The 19432-nt window shown below is 45.2% G+C and overlaps 1 protein-coding gene and 1 long non-coding RNA gene across 2 annotated transcripts; both read right to left on the reverse strand.

Moving 5' to 3' along the window:
• Positions 1-778: 778 nt before the first annotated feature.
• On the reverse strand, positions 779-4841 carry LOC123427151. The gene is made up of 2 exons (XR_006622368.1): positions 3714-4841; positions 779-3627 (listed from the first exon to the last, which is right to left on the reverse strand). It is a non-coding gene; the product is annotated as an uncharacterized LOC123427151 (long non-coding RNA).
• A 213-nt stretch (positions 4842-5054) lies between these two features.
• Positions 5055-10407, reverse strand: LOC123428617 (60S ribosomal protein L27-3-like). The gene is made up of 3 exons (XM_045112831.1): positions 10285-10407; positions 9432-9963; positions 5055-5065 (listed from the first exon to the last, which is right to left on the reverse strand). The coding sequence occupies exons 1-3, from the start codon at positions 10405-10407 to the stop codon at positions 5055-5057; spliced, it is 666 nt and encodes a 221-aa protein (XP_044968766.1).
• Positions 10408-19432: the final 9025 nt, after the last annotated feature.

Raw genomic sequence — 19432 nt, forward strand, 5'->3', positions numbered from 1 at the left:
ATTTCTATACCAATATGAAAATCTCGACCTTTCAAAATAATAATATGAAAAACACTAATTCCATCAGCCGCCCAATATATTTAATCAAACTTTATGGTGGGTGTGTATAAATATTACTCTCCATATTCATGTGTACAATTCATAAAATTCTTAGTGCTGAAGTCCAAAATTCAAGTCTCTTGGCTCTTTTCAAACTTTCTCACAAACGGATAAAAAATAGATTATTATTTTTGAAGTTTGGATAAACCATTGCTTCTACAATACATATGGCTCATATAGTAGTAAATTTTATTTTTACCAGATCAAAAAAATATGTAGAAAAGAGAAATTTATAGATTCAATGTCACTTTCCCTAAAAATTCTGCCAATTGTCAGGAAGACAATATTATCTCCACACAAAAGGTTTATTTCTGATCACAAGACTAATCATGTACAATAGATGCAACCATTTCATTCAAACAAAAGTAGATGCCAAGATCCCCTATTTGGCTAGAACATGTCAATGTGTCCACATAGAGGTGATTAAGGCTATGCACATATGTATGAAGACGCAAAAAAAGTGTAAAGAAAGAAATATCATGCACTACTTGAATTTCCATTTTCCATTTTTACCACCTATATATACACACACATTCATGTTGATTAAATTATGAAGTTTGATAACTACTTGACATATGAATTATACTATTTTGTCTAACACTATGTGCAGCTAGCCGTTATTGTACTTGAATACTTCAATTTTATCAACATGCGTAGGAGCCAATATTTAATTGTAGTGTTACTCAACATACAGTTTATTGTCTCCTGTGGATTTACTTCAAATTGTAGATTGCTAACAATGCAATGCCCTTGATTCCTTTCTGTGATCACATGTATGGGTGTATCCAACACATAGCTTATTCGTGCATGCACCTAGCCTACAATATACATCATGTGCCACTCAAATCTTCTGAGAAAATGTATAAAAGCTAGCAGTATTAATTCTTTTACTAGTTAGCGGGGGCGTTATCCTACTCAATGGATCACCTCGTTCCCATATGACACCTCTACCTCGCGGGGTGTTGTTGGGTGGCGACTAGATGGCCAACGTTCAAGCTCTTCTTCTTGCTTGGTCAGATGAAGATGTATGTTGAGGTCCTCCTCCTTGCTGGTTGTGCTAATGAGTTTTGTGATGGCGGTCGGATCATCGAAAGGCCTTCTTCTGTGCCCTTTCCTCGGCAGGTGTTCCGGAGGTTCGGCTATATGTGTGTGTGTGTGTGTTTGTGTGTGCGTTTGTATTTTCGATTATGTCTCTTCTCTTGTTTTTCTCCATGTACTCTTGTTCACTTAAACCTATCTTGTATGGAGCCATGAGGCTTCTAGGCAAATTCGATTGAATATATTCAGGTGCTTGAGGGGCTTTCCCCTCCTCCCCGGTGAAAATTCAAATAAAAACACAGGTTAACACAATGCGACAATAAGAGGCTCTAAAGCTGGATATTATATGTATAGCTTAGAACAGTAATTTGTTAAAACTGCACGCACAACAATAATGTTAAAAATGAAGAGTGGTGGCTTTTCAAATGCTCTCATTTATATCAAATTTGGAACGTGGATACACATAGTAGTTAAGTGGAAGCATATTTATTGAAGCCATACTGCAAAATGGATTTAGCATAAATAGACTCCATACATGGGTAAAACAACTGCAGACTGGTAGTAATTGTTAACCATGCAGAGACACCAATGCAACCTAGTGGCAATGCACGAGGATGTAGTGTTGTAATTGGTTTGAGCTTCCAGTCACCTTTTAAGTCGAATATATGTAATTCCCCTAGTTTACTTATTCAATATTTAACCCTCAATTGCCCCAGCTAAGCTCATGTATTCATCTAACCAGAGTTTATAACACGCTTTGGTGTAAAAGATATCTCCTCGGATTATCATATACTAATTGATGATGAGCAATACGGTGGGGGATCAAAATCACTGTGGAAATTTATCTTATGACGCTAGTGTTTTTGCAAGGTTGAATTTTATAATTAAGATAGGGCACTATAACTTAATACAATACAGTTGACAGTGGTGGATTACTTCACTAGAGATGCAGCAAAGTGATTCGTATTGACATGAAGTAACAAATAACCAGGGTCCGAGACGAATGCCATGGAAAAAGTTATATATAGACCAGTACCCCTCCCATGCATGCATGCAAGATTCATGGGCCAATGATAATTTGATGATAACAAAAGACTAATGGAGGACAAGAACCTGCAGAGGATCTCAGATTTTGCATATGTAAGGTGTGATCTGGCTACTTCCAAAAATTTCCAGGGGCAGATGGATATATATACCAAGTGCAGTTACATATTTACTGCAAAATGATAACTATAATACTGGCGCGGAGCATGTTTTTTGAAAACTTTCATCATTTGTTAACTAGGCATGATGTAGGGCAGCAGTCTAAAGACCCACGCCACTTTCTAGCCACATAAACATAAAGCATGAAATATTGCAACTTAGTAAGCTCAAACTTAGATACTCATCATACCAAATCTATCTCTTCATTTCGAAAGGAAAACGATGAACAGCTGGCTGATTACATTATCAATTTCAAAATATAAATCATATTGTTGTTTCATTATGAGGAGGCTCTGACACACACGCGTGCGCGCGCCCACACACGCGCACACACACACACAAATGCTATGTTAATATATACTTGGTTTATTTGACATGAATCTAATGTCACTGTGGATCCGTTTTCAAAATTAGCATTTACTTATGATCATAATTTTCGAAATGAGTATCACACCAATAATTGCATATTAATGAGATAATTATTCGTGAAAACCTTGTCTAATGAGTCTTATATTTCGAAATGGGGGCTTCGGCATTTCAACCTAGAAATGAGCTATATAGGAGTATGAAAAACCAGCTGGTACGTGGTGAGCTTGTGTGTGCTATACATAGATTTGCACAGGAAACTTCTCCACACCTATAACGTTTACCAACAGATGAAACAATAACATAATAACTTAATTTGCAAGCAGATCAATTGCTAGAAGCAGCCAACTCGCCTAGCTATTTAATCTTATTAAATCTTATAAACCGAAAACTTTTGCTCAACAAAAAAAAACATTCTTTTGCAGCTGCAACTCTCCCTCTGCAAGATTATATGATCCACCAGGAACAGTCTGTTGAAATTTCTCCCAGTGCACAGGAGCCATGCCGGCCCAAGCTCGGGTCAAACATGCAAGGTGGGGCGAGGGATTGTGACGATAGCGTGCATGTACGAGCGCCATCAATGGAACAGTAACACAACAGTGTATCCTACATTTGTGGAGCCACAGCTAGGGGACAACGTATCGTTGCATCATTACTCATACTTTGAATACCACCCAGCTAGCGATGTGCAATAGTAATTCTGAAGAACAGAAAGGACAGCAGACAGCACAAGATAAGTACTGACCTGATGGTAGTGGAAAATGGCAGCAGCAGCAGATCTGTGTGGCCGTGGTGTGCTATCCATGCATCCACCGTCAGATCAAATTAAACCCATGCTAGAGCTCCTGTCTGACTGAAGCAGTTTGCATGTGAACTCTGGGCGCTGGTGCTTCGTTGAACTGTTTGTTAACTGTACCTGTCCTGGAAGAGCAAGAGGAAGATGGATGTAAGCGGAGGGGGTGCGAGCAGTGAACAGATCTGGTTAAAATTTACTACTGTACTGCTACCTTGGAGGAGGAGTAGATTCCTGCGTCGTGATCGATGCTCGTGCTCCGAGATCCATCAATGGCGCAATGAATATGCATCTCCTTCCCAAGAAAGGGGAGCAGAAAAGGTGGAATAGGGCAGGCTCCTCGGGAAAGATGAACGAACGGCGTCGTACGAGGCATGGGAGGGAAAACCATCAGCTAGTACATGCGCTACCTACCTACTCGAATCAAACAGAAAATGACTCAAAATCACACGCATATGGATGACATTTTCAAGATATCAAACTAGATGGATCGATAATGGGATGAAATTAAACAGTACTATCGCTCATTCATTCGCCTGTAAGATGTGAAAGAAATGGTACAGCTGGAAGCCGTGTGGTCCGCGCGCTGGGCATGCAGCGAGAGCGAGAGGGCTGGGCACGAACGGCGGAGGCGGGCCGGCCGGGGGTCGACGGAAACCCGAAGAAGCAGCTGGTGACAGATAGAGCAGTGAGCACGCGGCCGCGACGGCACCATCCGGCGGGTGCCGTCCCGCCCGGCCGTGTGCTCACTCTCTTCTGTCACCGCGCGCGCGCCCGGCCGGCCGGCGCCACCCCGCTCGCCGCGCTTCACTCCCAACGCCCCCACCGCATACCATCACCCCTCCGGCACGGCGCAACCACCACGGCCAAGACGACGGGCCCATGCGAAAGAAACGGGCGTTAGTTTAGGCTTGGAAAGACCGAAAGATCGATCGATCGAGGAGGAGAGGAGGTCAGTGCTGTGTACCGGCCGTGCAGATTTATAGGCCAAGGGGGTCGATCGAGGTGGAGGTGGGCCAGAGCACCAGCAGGGACACTCTAGGGTTCCTCCCCTCGCGCCGGCCTCGGCCTCGTGCTCGCTCTGGCTGCAGCGAGGCCGGCATCGCTGGCCGCGGCGCCCCACTCCACTCCCACTCCCACTAACTACAGCTAGGCTGGCTGGCTGGCTGGCGCGACCGGCTCAGCGCAGCGCAGCGCCGGTCTTGGTCCCGAAATTGGGGGATCGGGAGCGTGGGTGTGGCCGGCCGGGCTGCTGCAAGAGATAAGGGTATACTATTAAAACGCCGAAAGCCAGTAGGGGCTTGACACGGAGCACATGCCCGTACCAGTCACCTTTGAGAGCGATGGTACTCTAGAGAGCAGGAGGTTTTAAGGTTGCAGCGATCGACCCATGTACGTGGCCGCATGGTAGCCGGGGGAAGTTCATGTGACTGCCTCTGGTATTTGATGCAGACTCTGATGGGTGGAGCGTGGACGCGACCTTAGCTGAGCTAGCGTCGCCGTCTACTGCTATCTAGGAGTAGTAGTACTCGAGCTTGTACGAGCTCACGTAAGCTCAGGTGACCACTAAAATATAAATACGGAGTATAAATTCAAAAAATTCTGAATTTTTATGACATTGATAAATGTTTTCATTGCTGGTAAAGTTTCATCACTAACTCCGCCTATGTTGTCTCAACATAACCGGTCCTACGCCTGGGTAAAGGAGGGTTGTGATAGGCTTGACGAGCCAATGTCAAAACTCATCCATTCTTATGAAGAAGAAGCCCAAAAGATTTTCGTTGGGATGTAACCCTCTCAGCGACACACCACATCGAAACCCGAGTATGGTGGAAAATGGGCACGGGGGCTAGTCCGTCACCCCGAGGTGGCGCGTCGTATTGTGATCTGGATACGGTGGCAAGTGAGCAAGGATAGGGTTGTCGCATCCTTAGTGACGCGCTACATCGGCGTCCGGGTGTAGTGGAAAATGAGCGAGGGTCTTCGCATTTGATTCTACGAGTGCGAAGGGTAAGGAAGCTAGCTAAGCCTAGGAGGTTTTGATTAGGTAGCTGGAACATAGGGTCTCCCACAGGTAAGCTTCGGGAGGTAGTTGATACAGCATTGAGGAGAGGCGTTGATATCCTTCGCGTCCAAGAGGCCAAATGGACAGGATAGAAGGCGAAGGAGGTGGAGGGTACCGGCTTCAAGCTATGGTACACGGGGACGTTGCAAACAGAAATGGAGTAGGCATCTTGATCAGCAAGAGCCTCAAGTATGAAGTGGTAGACGTCAAGAGATGTGGGGACTGGATTATCCTCGACAAGCAGCAGTTGGGGACTTAGTTCTCAGTGTTATCAGCGGGTATGCCCCGCAAGTAGGCCACAATGAGAACACTGAGAAAGAGTTTTGGGAAGGCTTAAAGGACATGGTTAGGAGTGTACCGTTTGGCGAGAGGCTCTTAATAGTAGGAGACCCTAATGGCCACGTGGGCACATCTAACACAAGTTTTGAAGGGGTGCATGGAGGATTTGGCTATGGCACCAGGAATCAAGAATGAGAAGGCGTTTTAAGCTTTGCGCTAGCCTATGACATGATTGTAGCTAACACCCTCTTTAAGAAGAGAGAATCACATCGAGTGACTTATAGTAGTGGGCAACACACTAGGCAGATTGATTTGATCCTCGCGAGAAGAGAAGACATGCATGCACTAGTAGAAAAGAGGGCTTTGGTCCACTTGATGAAATCCCATTAGTCCCGGTTCACTTACGAACCGGGACCCATGGGGGCATCGGTCCCGGTTCGTGAGGCCAGTGCGCCGGGCGGGCCTCGTGGGCCATTGGTCTCGGTTCATCTGGACCCTTTGGTCCCGGTTCCAGACACGAACCGGGACGAATGTGCCTCGCTGTTGGCCCACAACAATTGGTCCTGGTTTTTGGCTGGAACCGGGACCACATGTTGTCCTTCACTCCCGGTTTCGTCCACAAACCGGGACTAATGCTTGGCCTATATATACCACCCGACCGCGAGCAGAGCAGTGCACTGCTGTGTTTTTTTGGCCGGCCGTGGGAGAGTTTTGTGGTGCTCTAGCTCACCTCCTATGCACATGAGGTGTTCGATGAAATGCCCAAGCCACACTTAAGCTTTCTCCTCTCGAAGCTCCTTGTCCAAGCTCAATTTTCCTCTAGTTTTGTGTAGCTTTGGCGGTCCGTCCGTGTCCCGTCCCCGTCCTCACCATCGTCGATCGCACGCTCCCATCTCGGCGTCGGCACCACCGTTGTTAGTCTCTTCTTCTTATCTTCTTTCTAAAATAAAAAAGTTCTTACTTGTACGATTTAGATATATACTTGTGTAGTTTTCTTACTTCTATTATTGTTTGTTATTATATAGTGCAATGGTTTTGGTATCCGCCTCCGTCGGCCCTCGTCCTGTCTATGATTCAGATGTGGTATATATTATCTTTTATAACTACTTGTTTTATTTAGTGTTTATGAAAATTGTGCCGACCAACGTGACATATATTTTTTATCTAGGAGGTATGTGAACCAGAAATTCGAACCGACATACAAATTCTTGCCGAGAAGTTAAATTTGGTTGAAAAAGAAAACAGTAACTTGAAAGAAAAATTACAAAGAGTTGAAGAGGAGAAGATGATATTGGAGTTGGATGTTGCTGATGTGCGTGACGATCACAAGATCAACATGAATGCAATGCGCTTGAAGATTAGAAACATTAGAAAATATGCCATTCATACTGAGGCCTGATATCATTATGCCGTTGGATCAATTTGTACCTTAGTTGCGGTTATGATCGCATTTGTTGTTTCATTTAAATTTAGTAGTTTCAATGTATGTTGTAATTAGAGGCTCTAGAGAGCTATATGTTGTTAAATAATGAGAACTATGTAAAAGCGTTATGTATTTATTTTGGTCACTACAGTACTTTGGCTTTAATGTGATGATGAATTTCTATTAATTTGGTCATTTCTCTATTCATGATATGTTGTAATGGTTTTTAATACACGCACCCATGTGGAAAAAATGAAATAAGTTTGAAAAAATGAAATGCCTTTTGTAACAAATGAGTTTTCGTACGAAACCCTCATACTTCGAAAGAGATTGCCCGGTTTGTACACGAAGTGCATCCAGTTTTATCAACTTTTTAGCACATGCTATGTGGGTGAAATGATGATACCATGCCAACTTTCAACCTACTAAGAGTTAATTTGTAGTGCTTTTCAATTTCTGGGTCATTTAGCTCCAAAAAATCAGTAAAAGCATGAAAAATACCAAATGAAGTCAGAAGTGTTGAAAATTGATGATGTGGCCTTGAATGGTTCCTTTTGAACACACAAAAATTCTGGAGTTCAAATAAGTTCGAAAAAATGAAATGCCTTTGTAACAAATGAGTTTTCGTATGAAACCCTCATACTTCAAAAGAGATTGTCCGGTTTGTACACGAAGTGCAACCAATTTTTGCGGCAACCATCTCAACTTTTCAGCACATGCTATGTGGGTGAAATGATGATACCATGCCAACTTTCAACCTATTAAGAGTTCATTTGTAGTGCTTTTCAATTTCTGGGTCATTTAGCTCCAAAAATTGAGTAAAAGCATGAAAAATACCAAATGAAGTCACAAAGTGTTGAGAGTTGATGATGTGGCCTTGAATGGTTCATTTTGAACACACAAAAATTCTGGAGATCAAATAAGTTTGAAAAAATGAAATGCCTTTTGTAACAGATGAATTTTTGTATGAAACCCTCATACTTCGAAAGAGGTTGTCCGATTTGCACACGAAGTGCATCCAGTTTTTGTGGCAACCCTCTCAACTTTTTAGCACATGCTATGTGGGTGAAATGATGATACCATGCCAAATTTCAACCTATTAAGAGTTCATTTGTAGTGCTTTTCAATTTCTAGGTCATTTAGCTCCAAAAAATCAGTAAAAGCATGAAAAATACCAAATGAAGTCAGAAAGTGTTGAGAATTGATGATGTGGCCTTGAATGGTTCATTTTGAACACACAAAAAGTCTGGATTTCAAATAAGTTCGAAAAAATGAAATACCTTTTGTAACAGATGAGTTTTCGTATGAAACCCTCATACGTCGAAAGAGATTGTCTGATTTGTACACGAAGTGCATCCAGTTTTTGCGGCAACCCTCTCAACTTTTTAGCACATGCTATGTGGGTGAAATGATGATACCATGCCAACTTTCAACCTATTAAGAGTTCATTTCTAGTGCTTTTCAATTTCTGGGCCATTTAGCTCCAAAAAATCAGTAAAAGCATGAAAAATACCAAATGAAGTCAGAAAGTGTTAAAATTTGTTGATGTGGCCTTGAATGGTTCATTTTGAACACACAAAAGTGTGGAGGTCAGATAAGTGCTTAAGATGTCATGTTTTGGTACTGCCCATGAAGACTCTGTTTTAGTGTGGATCTATATGAGATGTTATGTTTCATGTGTCGAATCATGTGAAGAATAGATCTTGTTGGAATTTCTTGAATCATGCCGAATCATGTAGAATCATGTCGAATCATGTGAATAATAGATCTTGTTGGCATTTCTTGAATCATGTCGAATCATGTGAAGAATAGATCTTGTTGGAATTTCTTGAATCATGTCGAATCATATGGAATCATGTTGAATCATGTGAAGAATAGATCTTGTTGGAATTTCTTGAATCATGTGGAATCATGTGAAGAATAGATCTTGTTGGCATTTCTTGAATCATGTCGGATCATGTGAAGATTAGATCTTGTTGGCATTTCTTGAATCATGTGAAGAATAGATCTTGTTGGCATTTCTTGAATCATGTTGAATCATGTGAAGAATAGATCTTGTTGGAATTTCTTGAATCATGTCGAAACATGTGGAATCATGTGGAATCATGTCGAATCATGTGAAGAATAGATCTTGTTAGCATTTCTTGAATCATGTCGAATCATGCGGAGCTTCGTGAAGGACCACATGTTCTTGCCGGTCTTGAACCTCTCCTCGAGCTTGGCCTTGGCGGACTTGGCGGCGGTGAGCTTCTTGTCCTTGGTGGTGAGGGAGTCGGGGGCGCCTGAGACCACCTCCTTGAGGTCGACGTCGAGGGTGTAGCGGGTGGGCATGAGGTGGGTGAAGTTGACGAGCTTGAGGAAGACCTTGACGCGGGACTTCTTGGCCGTCTTCTTGCCCAAGTCCTTGCGGATCACCTTCTTCGGGTATTTGGCAAGGCCGGCGACCAGGCAGTGCCCGTAGGGGCGGTCGCGAGTGCCCTCCTCGAACACGCGCACGATCACTGCCTTCTTCCCGGCGTACCTGCCCTGCAGCAGGATCACCGCCTTGCCCGGCTTCAGGAACTTCACCGTCTTCCTTCTCCTCTCCTCGCGCTGTGCCGCCGCTGGTGGGTTTCGGGTTTGGGGAGGGTTTGGAGGCTGTGGGCGGGGGAAAGCTGGCGGCGTGCGTGGGGAGGAGATTATATAGGGTTGGCGGCACTAGGGTTTCACCGAATCATGTGAAGAATATATCTTGTTTTCGGTGGTTCTTCACTAAGCACCTTGGCCGTGGCAGGCACAGGTCATTTGTGTCGGTTTGTGGCACCACCCTGGACCAAAGACATCCTTTCGTGTTGGTTGGTGGAACAAACTGGGGCTAAAGACTCCCTTTAGTGTCGGTTTGCGGCACAACCCGGGACTAAAGGTCACTTCTTCCCGCCCGTTAGGCTGCTGAAAATTGACCTTTAGTCCCGGTTTGTGGATCCAACTGGGACAACATGTTTTCGCATATAAGGCGGGAGTTATCGAATTTTCCACAACCTCTCCCATTTTCCCCGCGCCACCATCGCCGATCCATTCCTCCTCGTCGTCACCGTCGTCCCCGAGCCCGTCGTCATCGTCGCCCCCGAGCCCGTCATCGTCCCTGTCCCCCGAGCCCGTCATCGTCGCCACCCCGAGCCCGTCGCTGTCGCCACCCCCGCCCCGAGCCCATCGTCGTCGCCGCCCCCAAGCCCGTCTCCGTCACCGCCCCCGCCTCGAGCCTGTCGTCGTCGCTGCCCCCGCCCCGAGCTCGTCGATGACCTCGACCCCGACACCGACCCAAACCTCTGGTGAGACATCCCCATGCCTAGGGTTCTTGCTAGTATATGATTCTTGTATATTTGCAAATTTTTTGCTCAAGCCCCGTATGTTGTTGCAGAAATATTTGCAAAATATATATATTGTGTTTTATTATTGTATATTTGGTGTCATACTTGCATGTTGAGAAAAATAGGTAGTGGGCGCTAGCTAAATTCAAATGAGATGATTAGTGTATACATGCTAACTAGAAAGTAAAACATTAAACAATAAGGAAATTTTCTCAGAGGAATTTGTCTCGACGTCGACGATGCCCGGCCTGCATCCTCGTCGTTGAGTGGTGAGCGAGAGCCTGCTTGATAGACGCCATGTCCGGGAATGGGCTCCGTCGAGCTGGCACTGGTAGGTGCTACCTTCCAGGGGGCGCACCTTGGTGAGGAATCCGGGTCTCATCGTTGACCCGGAGCTTCTTTGGTGAAAGTCGCGTGGGCCATTACGATGCCGAGGGAGCTGGACCCCACGTAGGTGGTACGTCGCCGTGTCAGGGAGGAGGACGAGCACGTGTGTCGCTGCATGGCTGCGTTGGATGGCAGGTTCTCCAATACCTGGCAGGTTCTCCAGGGACATCACCCGAGCTATGATCCGGTGATGGTTCCTTATCTTTGGGTTGCCACCGCCTGCACCGTGAGACGTCAACTGGGTTTTTGTTAGTGATATTTTTTGATAATATTCGAGATGTATTAGTGATAATATCGGTTATGTTTCAGTTTCTCGTTGCTCCTTGTCTGAGTAAGATGATGATGAGTTATATGTTATTTATTTGATGTATGGAACGGGTTGACTTTAGGTGTCGTGGGGGTCGCTTCTCCTTCTTTTCCTTGTGTGCTAGATACAGGAAGAATCCCGACTATTGTCGTGGGGGTCGCTTCTCCTTCTTTTCCTTGTGCTAGATATTTGTAATGCACTAGGGAAAGGAGGAGTAGCGACCATCACCGACGGTCGAAATATCAGAGGGAGTGCCCACCATATACATGAGATGAGAGTTTAGGAAGGAAAGACTCGATAGACCTAAAGTCAACCCGTTGCATATTGAGTAATAGTGATATGTGTGTTAATCAGTTTTAGGAAGGAAATGTCTGACGACGAAAGGAAATTCGTTATGTGTGAATACTGCCAAGACGAGCGCGGCCTGTGCGACACGCCTCACCTAGTTGATGATAGGCGCTTCAGCATCATGCTGGATGAGGACTTCGAAGTGGATACAGCAAGTCACAACGATAAGTCTTTTTTCGTAATTAAGCATGATTTCTTTTGCTTCAACTTATTTTTTTTTACTATTCTACTAGCGTATCCCCTGCCATGCAGGAATTTATGTCTTGGATAAGATTGGTTTCAGTATTGAAAAAACTATGGAGGTAAAGATAGTTCACTTGAGGATCGAGCATGGTTATACTTTTGCCGTAAAGTTGTACAATGCACACACCTACTCCTTTTTTTGAATGCAAAACTTGGGTAGAACTATGCAAGGCTTATGCATTTGAGCCTAATATGCTTATCACCTTTGATATTCGTCCGGAAGATGAAATTGAAGGTAATATCGACATTTCGGTCGATGTGCAAACGCCTCCAGTTCTACCATCATGTGAGTTTCTCAACCATATTTATTAAGTAACTTATATTGTTCATTTAAAAATAGTTGACAACTTATTTCCATTGATAGTTTATTTTCGTTCTTCAAAAAATGTACGAAAGATGATAGAGAGAACCTATTACTACAATGATGAAGCAGAATTAACTTGTAAGGAGAAACATCATCTTGTCGTATTTATCAATGATCTTGAGAATTACAATACCTATCAACAAACTCCCCCACATTATGGTCAATACGTGCCACTAGTGCACGTGGTGAACTACGGTAACATGCATGGAGATTGCATGGTAAGATTTTCTACTATTACGACATCCATGCATCTTTTGCATAAATTCTTGTAAAACTAAACTACATTGCTAGCTACAAAGTTAATAGTATGTTTTTCAACAGAAAATCTCGCAAGATTGTGTGCCTCATCTGATGTTTCCAAGAGGTCGCGTTGATGTTATGTGCATACGACCAACACGGCCAGGTCAGCCTAGGTATCTACATCACTCCTATCCATACCAGATTTCTAAAACCAATGAAATGACAATCAAAGATTGGAAGAAATGTATGGTCAATCGTAGAGAGCTACTTGGAAGCAACATTGTGCGTAGGCCAAGAATGGGAGACAAGATGGTCTGCATTCTCCATAATGGAGAGTCATGGCCTATCTTGTTTTATGATATTCTACCTAAGAGAGGGTGGAGTAGGTCCTATGAGAGAGGAGTAGGTCCTAGGTACAATGCGTTATTATGTGCTACAATGTGTTATAGTTGATGATGATGAGGAGGAGGAGTTGTGATTATGACTAGTGACCAACTTTTGTTATATGATGTCTCATTGACGAAAATGATGCTTAAATAGTGTTGGTGGTAATGACTATGATGATTATTAGCTATAGTGATGCAAGAGTTTTTATATTAATATGATGATGATGTTGATCATGATTATCATGATGATTTTTTATTATGATCATGATTGGTTATTATATCATTGGGGGAAGGAAAGCGGATTAGATTCATGTGTGGATGAATCTTCGACGTTGGGTTCATTAGCCGAGATGTCGTAAATGAATGGTCAGTACGCCACAATACCTAAGAGACCGAGGATAACTTGCTAAAGTCGTTACTTCTACATCACGGAGAAAGAGAGGACACTTCTCTCTATCAGCTAGCTAACACAATATGAAACCCCTAAATTAACCCTCCAAAACCCACAATACACCCCCCATTAAAAAAAAACACCTCCTGGTCCTGGTTGGTATTACCAACCGGGACTATAGGCCCTCATGCCTGGGCTCCCCACAGAGGCCACGTGGAGGCCCTTCTGTCCCAGTTGGTAAAGGAACCGGGACTAAAGGTTTTGGGCTTTAGTCCCGACCCTTTAGTCCAAGTTCCAGAACCGGGGCTAATGGGCCTCTAGAACTAGGACAAATGGGCCATTTTCTACTAGTGGTGCATGCCTAGCTTGTAAGGTGATAACCGAAGAGAGTGTTGTCCCTCAGCATAAGCTTGTGGTTGCTGACTTCTGCTTTCGGATTCGTGTCCAATAGGATAAGGGTGCCAAAGTCGCTAGAACGAAGTGGTGGAAGCTCATGGGGGGAGGTAGCTCAGTCGTTCAAGGAGAGGGTCATTAAGGAGGGCCCTTGGGAGGAAGGAGGTGATGGAAACAACATGTGGATGAACATGGCCACTTGCATTCGTAAGGTGGCCTCACATGAGTTTCGAGTGTCCAGGGGAAGTAGAAGAGAAGCTAAAGATATCTGGTGGTGGAACGATGATGTCCAGAAGGCAATCAAGGAGAAGAAAGATTGTTTCACACGCCTATATCTGGATAGGAGTGTAGACAACATAGAGAATTACATGATGGCAAAGAATGTCGCAAAGCGAGTTGTGAGTGAACCAAGGGGTCGGGCGTATGAGGACCTCTACCAACGGTTAGACACGAAGGAAGACGAAAGGGGCATCTAGATGGCCAAGATCCGAGAGAGGAAGACGAGGGATGTTGATCAAACCAAGATCATCAAGGATGGAGCAGAGCAACTCCTGGTGAAGAACAAGGATATTAAGCATAGATGGCAGGAGTACTTTGACAAGCTGTTCAGTGGGGAGAGTGGGAGCTCTACAAATTGATCTGGACGACTCATTTGATGATACTAGCAGGCGTTTTGTGCGGCGAATCTAGGAGTCGGAGGTCAAGGAGGCTTTGAAGAGGATGAAAGGAGGCAAGGCGATGGGCCGTGATTATATCCCATTGAGGTGTGGAGAGGCCTCGGGGACATAGCGATAGTATAGCTAACCAAAATTTTCAACCTCATTTTTGGGCAAACAAGATGCCAGAAGAATGGAGACGGAGTATATTAGTACCAATCTTCAAGAAAAGAGGGGATGTTCAGAGTTGTACTAATTATCGTGGAATTAAATTGATGAGCCATACAATAAAGCTATGGAAGAGAGTCATTGAGCACCGCTTCAGAAGAATGATAAGCGTGACCCAAAATCAGTTTCGTTTCATGTCTGGGAGGTCGACCATGGAAGCCACTTTCTTGATACGACAACTTATGGAGAGATATAGGGAGCAAAAGAATGACTTGCATATGGTGTTCATTAACTTGGCAAAGGCCTATGATAAGATACCACATAATGTTATGTGGCGGGCCTTGGAGAAACACAAAGTCCTAGCAAAAGTACATTACCCTCATCAAGGACATGCACGATAATGTTGTGACAAGTGTTCGAACAAGTGATGGCGACACTGATGACTTCCTGATTAAGATAGGACTGCATCAAGGGTCAGCTTTGAGCCCTTATCTTTTGGCCTTAGTGATTTGTAAGGTCACAAGGGATATACAAGGAGATAGCCCATGGTGTATGATCTTTGCGGACGATGTGGTGCTAGTCGATGATAGTCGTATGGGGTCAACAAGAAGTTGGAGTTATGGAGGCAAACCTTGGAATCGAAAGGTTTTAGACTTAGTCAAAGAACTAAGACTAAGTACATGAGGTGCGCTTTCAGTACTACTAGGCATGAGGACGAGGGGGTGTTAGCCTTGATGGGCAGGTGGTGCCTCAGAAGGACACCTTTCGGTATTTGGGGTCATTGTTGCAGAAGGATAGGGATATCGACGAAGATGTGAACCATTGAATTAAAACCGGATGGATGAAGTGGCACCAAGATTTTGGCATTCTGTGTGACAAGAGAGTGCCACACAATCTAAAAGGCAAGTTCTGTAGGACGGCGGTTCGACCCACAATGTTGTATGGCGGTGATTATGGGCCAACTAAAAGACGACATGTGCAACAGTTAGGTGTGGCAGAGATGCACATGTTGAGATGGATGTGTGGCCACACAAGGAAGGACCGAATCAGGAATGATGATATACGAGATAGAATTGGGGTAGTGCGAATTGAAGAGAAGCTTGTCCAACATCGTCTGAGATGGTTTGGGCATATTTAGTGCAGGCCGTCATAAGCCCCAGTGCATAGCGGACGGCTAAAGCATGCTCATAATGTCAAGAGAGGCCAGGGTAGACCGAACTTGATATGGGAAGAGTCCGTAAAGAGAGATCTAAAGGATTAGAGCATCACCAAAGAACTAGCCATGGACATGGGTGCGTGGAAAGTTGCTATCCATGTGCGAGAACCATGAGTTGGTCGCGAGATCTTATGGATTTCACCTCTAACCTACCCCAACTTGTTTGGGACTAAAGGCTTTGTTGTTGTTGTTGTTTTGTTAGTAAGGTTTCATCAGTGCATGACATTCGTGGAAACAAGGCAAAAAAACAAAATTTTGTAAGCATTTGTGAGTGTTTGACACATAAAAGACATAAAATTTTGAATTTATTTTCCATTTTTATTGTTCATCCAAGGTCACCTTAACTTGGGATCATAATTGGCGCGTCCATAATCCGAACACATTCGAAAGAAGTCTACATAATCCCATGGAGTTTCAGGAATCAGCTACTTAACCCCTTGAACTACAAAACCAGGTATTGAACCCCCCTCATGTTTCTAAAACCAGACAAATCACCCCTCTCCTTGCTATAAGCGGTTTCAAGAGTTGGTTTTGCCAACATGGACATAGGGCCCGCATTCAGAGTCCGAAATCTCTCCGCTCCTATGACTAATGCTTTTTTCTCTAGACGGTTCAACGCGGTGGTGCATAATAGAGGGGGAGGATGGAACCACGACAAAGGTGTATGCAACTTCTCTAATGTCGTTGCGACGGTCATGCTCATACAGAAGAAGCATGAGACATCGTCGAGTTTGTCGTCTGGCACGTGATGAATTCACACGAGAACACACTTTCGCCACTATCATTGTCTAGCTGTTCCGACGTCAAGCGTCTCTGACTCTCACAAAGTTATTCCACAAGAGCGACGATGGATGCATCATGCGGCAGGACTTGGAATACGTACTATCCATGCAAGCCATGCACCCCTTGCAATGGACTACCCCTTCACCATGGCCACGCTTGCCCAGGAACATATGGTGCGGATGCTCACGCATCGCACCACAGTGCAAGAATGGAACGATCGTCAATTTGTTCCTAGCTATAAACGACTTAAAGAAGCAACCCCCGATGCTAGGGAACAAGAACAACACAGATCTCTAGACACAACAACGGCTAGTACATGAACACACACAAGTTCCCTCAATCCACGGATGCACATATAAATTACAAGTGACCAACTTGATAAACCCCGATGGGTGATGGCGCTTGTGAGCACGAGGCATGACTCAGGGGAGCCCTCGACATGCATGTCCGGGCCGCGAAACCATATGTTGTCGGTTTTCATGAAGATGTAGTCGTAAGGCATCTCCATTCGCCCCCGCAACAAGCACCCTCGGGTGATTTTTTTAGTGCCGGCGGTGCAAAATTGGCCCAGTCTCGCCCCAACTCATCATTTAGCGCCTGTTTGGACCAAAACAACAGCCGGCGAACCCGAACCAAACCCACACTAGTAGAAAACAGGGCTTTGGTCCAGCCGATGAAAGGGCTTTAATCCCAGTTCTGTTACGAACCAGGACTAACGGGAGCATCAGTCCCGGTTCGTGAGGGCAGGGCGCCGGTCAGGCCAGGTCCCGGTCCGTCTGACCCCTTTCGTCCCGGTTCCATACATGAACCGGGAACAATGGTCCTCGCTCCTGAGGAAGTATCGTTAGTCCCAGTTGGTGGCTGGACCCGGGAATAATGGTCAGTCTTCTGTCCCAGTTTTGGCCACCAACCAGGACCGAAGAGATGCCTATATATACCCTCGCCCCTCCACCCTCTCCTCTGCTTTTTGGCCCTATGAGAGGTGTGCATTCCCTGCTCTTGCCACTATTCTATGCATGCACATGAGGTGTTTGATGAAGTGCCTGAGCCACACTTAAGCGTTTTCCTCTCCAAGATCGACCTCCAAGCTCCATTTTCCTCAAGATTTGTCTAGGTTTGGCGGTGCACTATTGGAAATATGCCCTAGAGGCAATAATAAATTTGTTATTATTATATTTCTAGTTCATGATAATTGTCTATTATTCATGCTATAATTGTATTAACCAGAAACCGTAATACATGTGTGAATATACAGATCACAATGTGTCCCTAGGGAGCCTCTAGTTGGCTAGCTCGTTGATCAATAGATGATCATGGTTTCTTGATCATGGACCTTGGATGTCATTGATAACGGGATCACATCATTGGGGAATGATGTGATGGACAAGACCCAATCCTAAGCATAGCACTAGATCGTGTTGTTCGTCTGCTAAAGCTTTTCTAATGTCAAGTATCATTTCCTTAGACCGTGAGATTGTGCAACTCCCGGATACCGTAGGAGTTCTTTGGGTGTACCAAACGTCACAACGTAATTGGGTGATTATAAAGGTGCACTACGGGTATCTCCGAAAGTGTCTGTTGAGTTGTACGAATCGAGACCAGGATTTGTCACTCCGTGTGACAGAGAGGTATCTCTGGGCCCACTTGGTAATCCATCATCATATTGAGATCAGTGTGACTAAGGGGTTAGGCACGGGATGATGTGTTACGGAACGAGTAAAGAGACTTGCTGGTAACGAGATTGAACAAGGTATAGGGATACCAACGATCGAATCTCGGGCAAGTATCATACCGATAGACAAAGGGAATTGCGTGCGGGATTGACTGAATCCTTGACATCGTGGTTCATCCGATGAGATCATCGTGGAACATGTGGGAACCAACATGGATATCCAAACCCCGCTGTTGGTTATTGGCTGGAGAGATGTCTCGGTCATGTCTGCATGTTTCCCAAACCCGTAGGTTCTACACACTTAAGGTTCGATGACACGAGGGTTATAGGGAAATTGTGTACGTGGTTACCGAACATTGTTCGAGGTCCCGGATGAGATCCTGGATGTCACGAGGAGCTCCGTAATAGTCCGGAGGTAAAGATTGATATATAGGATGAGAGGTTTTGGACACCGGAAATGTTTCACGCGTCACCGGTAACATACCGGGACCACCGGAAGGGTTCTGGGGGTCCACTGGGAGGGGCCACCAGCCCCAAAGGCGTCATGGGACAAAAGGTGGAAGGGGACCAGCCCAAAGTGGGCTGGTGCACCCTCCCCTCTCAGTCCAAGGCGCAAGGAGAGGTGAAGGGGGCACACCCTAGGCGCAGGAGGGGCCCAAGGCCCACCTAGGGCGCAACCCTCCTCTCCACCCTGGCCGCCGCCCTCCGTGGCCATCTAGGGCTGCCACCACCCCTAGGGAGGGAACCCTAGGGATGCGCACTCTATCTCCCTCCCTCCTATAAATACCCAAGGTGTTGGGGCTGATTTGAGACACGAAAACTCTCTCTCTCGGCGCAACCCTATCCCTCTCTCTCCTCGTCCTCCCCATAGCTTAGCGAAGCTTTGTCGGAGAACCACGTAGCTCCACCGCCACCACGCCATCATGCTGCCGGAGATCTCTCCCTCAACCTCTCCCTCCTTCTTGCTGGATCAAGGTGTGGGAGACGTCACCGGGCTGCACGTGTGTTAAACACGGAGGTGCCGTAGTTCGGCACATAGATCGGAATCCACCGCGATTTAAATCGCTGTGAGTAGGACTCCATCAACCGCGTTCATAGTAACACTTCCTCTTAGCGATCTTCAAAGGTATGAAGATGCTCTACAACCTCTCTCGTTGCTGGTTTCTCCATAGATAGATCCTTGTACGACGTAGGAAAATTTTGAATTTACTACGATCCCCAACATGCACCAACTACACAAGTGCTCTAAAAGGTTAGCTACCTCA

The sequence above is a fragment of the Hordeum vulgare genome, chromosome 2H (genome assembly GCF_904849725.1).
Source record: "Hordeum vulgare subsp. vulgare chromosome 2H, MorexV3_pseudomolecules_assembly, whole genome shotgun sequence".
Classification (NCBI taxonomy): Eukaryota; Viridiplantae; Streptophyta; class Magnoliopsida; order Poales; family Poaceae; genus Hordeum; species Hordeum vulgare.